Raw genomic sequence first — 9,585 nt, forward strand, 5'->3', positions numbered from 1 at the left:
TTTTTTCTGGAAGGGGGGCTGTTCTTCATTCTGACACTTAATGTTTTGCTGAAAACTTCGCGGCGATTTTCCCCTTGCACCAGCGTGGACTGATGGATTACCACCTGCTTGGATTAATTTTGTCTTTTCTCTTCAATGGCACAAAGGTCTTAGCGGGTTACCCCATTTGGTGGTAAGATTCCTTCCCCCCTCTCCTTCTTTCTATGATTGATTAATGAATTAATTAAATTATTAGCTATGGGATCTGTGTGCATGCATGTTTCTTTTCACCCTGAGCTGGCCGTGATTACATGTTCAATTCTAAGCTTAATTTCTCCAGATTCGCCTGGTAATTAATGAAAAGTTTGGGGGTGGTTTTTAAAGGGTGATGCCTACATTTCCTTTTGCGCAAATGGAGTCTTCCCCACCACTCTTAATTTCTCCATTTTCGTCACTGTAGCAATAGGCATTTGTTTGAGATGTTAAAGGATGTGTTTTTTATTTCTTGTGCAATAGGAATTTTGGCTGTTGCATGGCTGTTTCGCAGCTATTTCCTTCCTTTCCAATAATCCTTCAAAAAATAATAATAATAATAATAATTCTATTTTCTTTTTGGCCACTGCAGTTTTTTTGACTTCTTTCTCTTCTTTTGTTGCATTCTGTTCTGTGAATTTAGTCCAGCAAATGATCTGAGAACGCAAATGGCACCTGAGAAAATGTTCGTTAGCAAAATTCCTCCAAGATGGGTTTTGTTCTTTCTAATTACGGAAACGCCACTTATTTTTTGGCAGTAACAGTGATAATAATAAAAGAATAGGTTATATCTTGTAATAAATAACCTGAGTTACTTATTTTAAAAATAAATATAACAATATGAATAAATATATTTGCATAGGAAGCAGTTAAAAACCGAAAAGAAATAGAGAATAAAACATTTGAAGTCCCTTAAGCAAGCAATTGCATAACAGAATATTTCAGTCAATTTCCCTCTTTATCATGTAGGATTTTGTCATTGGAATATATCTCATTAAGTTTCTGTGTGTGCCAAGTGGGGGCTTTAGACCTAATGATCCACAGAGCAAAGAGGGAGAGGTTGGAATTGGTGCTATGGAGATCATTGGGTTATTTCCGTCCTTTTCCAGAAAAGTCCTTTTTTTTTTAATTCCTGAAGGAGATCGTTTCAGTGCCAACATGGAGATGGCAAGAAGTAGGTGGGAGTGAACTTGGAAATGGACTGCCATGTCTGGGAGTATTTAGGGATGTGGATGGAAAGCTGATGTTTAAAATAATCTGCTTACTGAGAACGCAAATACGCAGTTCCCAAAGAGAAAGACCAAGAATACAATGAGAATGCTCAGGAAGCATTTAACAGCTCTGCAGGTTCATGAAATGGCTAAATCACAGCATGTTTTCCCAAAGAATGAAACGCCCCGGAACCGCGTGGGGCAACGGGATTCTCCGAGTGAGGAACCCAAATCTCCTGGACAAAAAGGTCTGATTTTTCTATGAAAATATCTCCATTAGCAAAATGCCTCTTCCTGTTTTCAGGAGAAGATGGTGCAGAAAGGTGCCTGCCCCATGTCCTTGCCTTGCTTCAAACCCCTAAAGTTCAGCCCAAATGAACAATGCAGAGGACACGTAAGGTGGGCAGAACTGCATGGTGCATGGCAAGCAGAGTTCATGGAAAAGGATTGGATCAAACAAGATCTCCATGCTGTTTTGTTGTTTGTTTGTTTGTTTGTTTTTGGCTTTGTTTTTTTTTGCAATTGTGGCTTTATCCACAGTGCCAGAGCATCTCCACTGCTTTAAAATGAGAGACTCACAGAGGGCCGAAGGGCAGGGAATGGATTCTGTGATAAGTCGTCTTCCCAATCCATTGGTCTTTAGGCAGCTCTTGGCAGTGAGCCCCATTCGTTCACAGCCCAAAACATGGGGAGGAAGCAAAGATGGAGCACAGTATCTGCGCTGGGCCCTGCGCTGGGCCCCTACACTCATCTAGGTTGGGTGGGATAGGAGATAGATGGAGCTATCCGTGCTCCTCGGCCATAGGGCCAACTTTAACCTAACCCTAGTGAAAAGGAACAAATGGGGCAGATATGGGAAGAATTGTCTATATGCTAACTGTGGGAGTGCTGACATAGAGTCATCGGATCATTTGAGTTGGAAGGGACTCTTGAAGGTCATCTAGTCCAACTCCCCTGCAATGAACAGGGGATATGCCTCCTCAGATACGTGTCAAAGACTTACGCTGTCCACATTGCTACTTCTGAATGAGAAATAGAGGAGATGGAGAGATGTGCAGAGCCGTGGGGACACAGAACTGCTGCTCCTCCTATCCCTTCAGATGGAAGAAAAGTGTGCAGCAAGGCCATAGTTGGCATGCACAGCTTTGGGTCATGGCAACAGACCTCTCAGGTGCCTCCTAGGGACTCTTAGAGGTCTAAGAAGACAACTGCAGTAAATAACACTGAATGCTCACCTCTTCCATCAGCATTATCCACCTTTGAATGAGGCAAGGATGCTTGAAGACCTCTGGCAGGGGTCTGTCCTGGGGAAAGGGGCCACGTTCAGAGCCACAGGTGAAAGCAGGAGGTAAAGAACTCAGCCTCAGCCCTCTCGTGGCTCCCGAGGACAAAATGTCAATAGATCACTGCCCATAGCTGTGACTCACATTACACATACATCTGGTTTTTCATCTCTAAGCAGGTGGAATGGCTTTTTCCATCGCATGTTATCAAATTTAATTCTATCCTTATCAAGAGAGTCTGGAGGCTTTGGCAGCTCTCTGAGGTTCCCAGTGGCACTGGGCCCTTAGGAAGGGGCAGATAGAAATTTAAAAACATGTCCTCACTCATCCCACTGTAACTTCCTCCTTAGGAAACCCATTTATGTGAAAACCATTTGAACGTAGGTGCAGGTTGAGGTGACATGTAACTTGTTTTCTTTAGCTTTCAGTGTCTCACTTGTCTTTAATTGAAGATGATTGCTTTCCATTTGAATCCTTCATTAAAAGCACTATTTGGTAAAGTTGGATACCTGCCTAAGGGAACCTATGCAACAGCATGGGAAATTCAGGGGTGACTTCAGGGGTACCAGCAGCTCAGAGCTCATTAACTCTGGCCAAGAGGATACAGAGGGTCCAGCAGCAGCCTGTGGCTCAGATTGAGCCTGGTTTGAAATGCAGTGGGTTGGCATTCATTCTGTAAGCACATGTTTAGTCTCAGTTTCCTAAAGAAAATGGCTCTAAACAGAGCTGGAAATGGAAATTATGACCAGTGTAGCTCTAAAGAACTATAAATCAGTTCTGAAAATACTACGTGGAAAGAATTGCAGTGGGATATAGCTCTCAGGAAGGTAGGATCCAGCCAGATGCAAATCACCAAAGAATTGCTGCTGTTGGAAAGATGTCGCCTCTGCGTAAAGCAGACCAAGTGATCTACCTTAAGTTTGATCTTGGAAAGGATGATACCAGACTTGATGACCTTTAAAGGTCCCTTCCAACACAGCCGATTCTGTGACTGTGATCTGAGCTCTCTCTGTTTGTAGACACAGCCAAACAATTTAACCAGGGGTGAAGTAAATCTGATGTGGATCAGCACATGTCCATAACCTGTGATTTTCCTAAAGGGTCTGAAATGGGAAGGATTTGGCTGTATAATTCACATATCCCATGTATAAATAGTTACAGCCTAAGTTCCTTAAATTACCCAAAGTTTAATGTTAGCCTTCTGCTGGTAGACAGAACTCTATTTTTTTATTATTATTATTACTTTTTTTTTTTTCCTAATTTGATCTAAGGCTTATTTTGTATCTATAAATAGATGCGGTTTAATATTATTCAAATTTTGAGGTAATATTACAGTAATATGGATGTAATAAAAAGTGTCTGATAAGAGGTGCCAGGCTATATTATTTCAGGTTGTTTCCTTGAATTTTTCAGGTTAATGGACTGTTGGTGCAGTTCTTTTGCCACCTCTGAAACTATGAAAGAACTCTGATTTGCTCAGCAAATTTTCCATGATCAAGGAACTAAACTCCTTCCTTTCTTTCCTGAAGATGGGTTTCCTGATTTGCTAATTTGTCTTTTTTCAGTTCTCTGAACCTTTCTAGTTTTAATTAATCTTACAAATGTAATCAAGTCTCTTACTCTTTTCCCAGTAATTGGACCTTTTATTTTTGAGTGAGAAACCCTTTCCCTGAGCCACTGAGCATCACATGGGCTTAGGCACTGGCAATTTTTCCAACAAACAGGACTCTCAAGTTTAGAACTGAAGGGGTTAGTAGTAGCTGATGATAAACCCAATTTTTTGTCCCATTTTTGATCCCATTTTTATGTCTCATAGCCATCCATTTTTCCTGTATCTACTATAGATATTCCATACCTCAGCTGTGCCATTCCCTATCCCTGTTTTCCACTTGATTTCTTTCCCTTGACTGTTGATTTCAACAATTCGGTTCTTCTTTTTTTATTCTCTGTTAGATTTCCAATCATATATTTAATTTCCAACTGATTGTTGCATTGTGTTTCCTCTGAGCTCTGACTTTGGTAGTAAACAGATGAACCAGTTTTACTCAAATGCATGGGATCTATGTTTAATGAGTTGTTTAGGTACTACACTGAGTCTTTACATGAATGGTGGTCCCGTACCATGATGTCAGCCATCACTCAGCCCTTGAAATCTTATACCAAGGTGTAAGACCAAGGTAGACACGGTGGTATCCCTCACCATCACTCATACTAACGTACTTAACTGCACATTAATAATTACTTTTATTTAGTCCAGTCCATGTGGCCTGGCTCAAAGTTGTATGGCTACATTCTTAACAAGCATCCATTGTTTTATGGTCTGGTGGTTATGGATTTGTCTCTTTGGTGTCCAACTCTGCCTGGTTTTAGTTATGATTCCCACTTAGAATCATAGAACATCAAGGTTGGAAAAGACCAGTACGATCACCACGTTCAACCCCAACCCATCCCCACTCCAGCCTTCTCTTTGAGTCAGATGAGGCTCCAGGATTATGATTAATAAGCCAACATCCCGGTTCTACCTGGCAGTAAATATTGTACCACCTAATAGAAAGTCCCTGTCACACCACCCAGTTTCACAGGATGCTTTAAACTCAGTTAAGCTCAGTATACACAATAATAGCCAGAAAAAATGGCAAATCCGCAGTGATTAAAAAGATATTTCAGGGTAAATTTTCTGGGCAACAATCAGACTGTTAAGAATAGATAGAATTCTTCAGTTTAAGGACACCTAATCTGCATAGAATTGATATGGGTTAGGCATTTTATTACAGCTACCTTAGAGATGGGACATGGTTTAGTGAGCAAACTAAATGGTTTAGTGAGCAAACCGTGTTTGTGGCAGGTGGACGGTTGGATTTGGTGACCTTAGAGGTCTTTTCCAACCTTAATGGTACTTTGATTCTACGATTCTATTGTGAACAGTTCTCTGCAGTTGGTGCTCAATGATTGGCATGCAGAATTGATCAACATCTGCAAGCTTTGCACCTTCTTGCTTGGTCTCTTGGTCAGATTTCTGTGGACATGTTGGGTGATTGGCAATGGAAGAGGAGATCAGATTTCTTCTCAAAACAGAAAACACTGAGAATGCCAGTGGACTATTTCAGTCCACTTCTACATCCCAAAGTCTGTTTGCAGTCTGATCATTATGTTTCCCAAAAATGAAATACAAAATGAGAAAATCCTAGAGATGAGCCAACAGGAACAAGCAGCCAGAAGGGCTGAATTGCTTCAGATAAGAAGACCATATTTACCTCATAATTTTAGCTTGTGGAAATTCAGTGTGTAATGCAGTGAGTGCAATACAGATCTTGAATGATGATGGGAGTGTGCCTAAGGAGCTCGCTGCTCAGGATAGGAGAGCCTAAGGTTGCCAGTGAGATTATCAGGCTGAAGCTTGACTTATCACCATGAACCACAAGCACTAATAGTAGATCTTGTTTCCAAAAGATTCAACTCTTTTTTTTTTCCCTGGTACACCTGACATTAAATACTTTAAGATCCAGTTCATCCAGATGTGACAGAGCTTGGTGTCTTATTCTCAACAACATCCATTCTAGATCACACCCCAAAGCGTGGGACAGCTGGGGGGATGTGGCATTCCAATCCACAGCATTAAAATAGATATTCTTGTAGCATCCATGCATTCAGTAAATGCTTTTTGATGGCTTCAGTGCCTCACAGTGGGTGATTTCCAGACATTAGGCACTAAACACTTAATGGTTCACCACTGCCAAGGGCTCTTCAAAACGTCACCCATCCGGAGGCCCTACCAGCACCCAGCCACAGGGTGTCCAGGACAGGGTGTGCATCTCAGATGAATTTCAATCTCTCTCTCTGCAGTGCTGAAAATATTGCTGTGTTTATTGCGGTCACAGCCTGGAAGCCCCGATTTGCATATGCAAATCATATGCATTTATGCAAATTCATGGGTGAATCATATTATCGCGGCCCCTGCAGAATACATTCTCTCCCATGGCGAATCACTTGATTGTGCTTTCTAAATGGAGAGTGACATGGCTTTGAGCAGGCATTGCTGAACATAACATTTACATCTGATACACGGGGCATAAAGGAGCCCAGTGCCTGGACACGCACCCTCGTCAGCAACTTTATTCAGGCTGCATCGTTAGGAAGAGAAGCAGAGTCCAACTCCCAGCCCTGCCCCCATCTCCAACCCTTCTGGCTAGCAAATAACTCAGAGACGAACCTTGGGAGATGCCAAGACAAAGAGGTGGAGGCAGATGCCAAATCACTTTCAAGTCCATGACAGAGCCCTGAGTCACCCAAAGTGGAGCAGTTCTCCCGAAATGGGCTCATCTCACAAAAGTGCTGTTGCTGCAGCAACACTAATCCACAGGGCAGTCAGCAGAGATAATGCGAGGGATGCAACAGCGGATTCGTCTGCTTCACGCCGTGCTCAGACAAGAGGAAATTATAGGAATTTGGAGGGATCTTCTTGCTCTGTTTTGAAGCCCTTTGTTGTGGCGACTCCTACAGCAAAGGCTTCTGACATTAGAAGGAGTGTTGGCACAGCGAAGGGCTCAGGTCTGACCCTGCTCCTGCGCCCTGAGCAAGCTCATGGGCTGAGTTATATCACCGTTTGCCCGAATTCCCTGCCCAGGATAGAGGAGGGATTGCTCACACAAGACCACTTGAGACCCTACGTTCCAACCGGACCACGCACCATGTCCGTGCACTCAGGTCCTGCCCCTGATTCCTCGATAGAATTAAGAATTCCTGGAACACTGAGAATGACAGATATGTGGGTCAGCATCACGCAGAAAGAGCCTGGCTTCAAGGTAGCAGACAATATGGAGACTGCAAAGAGGGCTGACAGTAGCAAAGGAGGCAACTCCAGGGATAGGAGGACTGAATGTGGCTGAGTGAAGTGTGTGAAAAGGGAAGACAACTGTGGAATGAGATATTCCCTCAACAAAAAGATTTTAGGGTAGGATTTTTAACAGGTAAATTCAGGTGATAAAAGGCAGGATAGGTGTTTAAAAAAAAAAAAAATGTGTTTGCTGAATGTTAGGAAAAACATCTCCGAAAGAAATGTGGTCAGGCATTGGCACAGGCTGCCCAGGGTGGTGTAGATTCACCATCCCTGGAGGTGTTCAAAAACCATGGAAATGTGGCACTGGGTTAGTGGGCATGGTGGGAATGGGTCAGGGTTGGACTTGGTGATCTTGGAGGTCTTTTCCAGCCTTCGTGATTCTATGGTTCTATGATTTTATGAGGACGATTTGGTTCAATTTTGGCTCAGCCTCCTGACTTTGTAAATTTGAGATTTGACTTCAGCAATTACCACCTCTGTATGGAGAGTTCCAGAGTGGGGGGAATATGGAGAGGAGAGAGGAGAAAGGAGAGACAGCGATGAGCACAGTGATGAACCCTCCTGCCCAAATCAGGGCCAGATAGAGTGGGTTGTCTGGTACCCTGTTCAGTCGGCTTATCACTGTTACCACTTACCTGCCCACACAGAATTGCACAAAGGCAGAGCTGAACACTCAGCTGGTGGACTCCTTCATCTCCATCCATGGTGTCATAGTCAAATTCTTCCTGAGAGATAAGAAATGCATAGTTACAGTTCAGAGCATTCAAGGATTCCAAAACAGCTTTTCTGAAAAGCTTTGTAAATAGTGGGCAGGGTTCTGGCTCTATGGGTAAGGTACATTTTCCTGTGCTAGCTTGTGTGAGAAACGCCTCTTTGGCTTCAAACCACTCTTCATGGCTTGTGGACAACATTTCTGGAAATCAAAAGTGAGTAAAAGCCATGTGTAGGCACAACTTAAAGCCAGGTGTCTGACTACATGTCCAGACTGTGCTCCAGAGAACCTCATCCAGAAGCAAACAGGTAAAGTGGGTCAGTGGATCATGTTCTAAAAGTGAATAATTTTCTATTTGTCACAAAGGGAGCCTGAGTGACCAGCTGAGATGGAGGTGTCCACAATGGATTTCATGCCCACCACAATCCATGATGCAAAGCTGCGTTCTACCGAGCCCAGCCTGTCCAGTTGTATGGACTATCTCAACCCAGAAATAGGACTTTCCTCGGCTTTTTCTAAGCCTCAGGCAGTTCCCACCAGCACATAAAATCACAGAATCATTATGGCTGGAAACACCACTAAGACCATCCAGTCCAACCATCTACCCATGACTCCCATGCCGTTTCTCAGTCTGCTGAGAATATTCTTTTGAATTTGCCATTGGTAAATCCATGTTGGCAGTTCCCAGCCATATGCTTTCTGTGATGTGTTTGGACATGGCTTGAAGAGGATTTTCTCCATAATCTTCTACATACTATGCTGTAGTTTTCCAAAAATAACTACTGAAGCTGGTGTGCCAGTTCTGTTCCAAGTTTGCAAGGTGCAATGCTGACCATGTTCAAGGCTATCCAGTGGGTAGACCCTGGGCCAGTTTCACCTTGGAGTTCTACAGTAGTCTGAGGGCGAGCAGAAAGCATTCCCAAGCATAAATGTCAGTTAACCTAGAGAAATCTGCAATATTACCTATTCAAAATCCTTGGGAACTTGGGTAGCATACATGGAATGACACAGTATTTTCAAGAATGTCCAATATGGGGCATAAAAGGAGATTAAGAAAGGATTATATTTATATACTTTAAATTATTCTGAGAGTCAAGTTTATCATTAGCATGGTTAAAATAAATTATCTTAATGTTTTTTCCAACCTTAATGTTCTGTGATTCTATGAGTGGGCATGGTGGGGATGAGTAGGCGGTTGAAACTGATGACCTTGGAGAACTTTTTCAACCTTAATTGTATTATGATTAGAAAACACATCTCCCTGAGGAGACCAGCTTCTTCCAACCTTGGTAATTCTTGCTTTTCCACTTGCCAATTTGCTCCTCATCCTCCACTCTCGTTCTGGCATTCCAATGTCCAGAAGACAGATTTTTCTGTCTCTAAGAAGAGCTGGTGGGGAAAAAAAAAAAAAAATCCGCAGGAAACAAAGGAACTTTCCTTGGTTTGAATTTAAGGGAAACATTTCACAGAATCACAGAATCACAGAATTGTAGGGGTTGGAAGGGACCTCTAGAGATCATCGAGACCAAC

General features: G+C 42.7%; 1 protein-coding gene across 1 annotated transcript in view; it reads left to right on the top strand.

Moving 5' to 3' along the window:
* The first annotated feature begins 26 nt into the window (after positions 1 to 26).
* Positions 27 to 9,585, top strand: part of WNT3 (Wnt family member 3) — a 22,302-nt gene continuing 12,743 nt past the window's right edge. Inside the window, exon 1 of the mRNA XM_010724432.2 lies at positions 27 to 172. Coding sequence (XP_010722734.1) covers positions 93 to 172 — 80 coding nt within the window. The 5' untranslated portion in view covers positions 27 to 92. The remainder of the gene's footprint in view (positions 173 to 9,585) is intronic.

The sequence above is a fragment of the Meleagris gallopavo genome, chromosome 29 (assembly GCF_000146605.3).
Source record: "Meleagris gallopavo isolate NT-WF06-2002-E0010 breed Aviagen turkey brand Nicholas breeding stock chromosome 29, Turkey_5.1, whole genome shotgun sequence".
NCBI classification, from domain to species: Eukaryota; Metazoa; Chordata; class Aves; order Galliformes; family Phasianidae; genus Meleagris; species Meleagris gallopavo.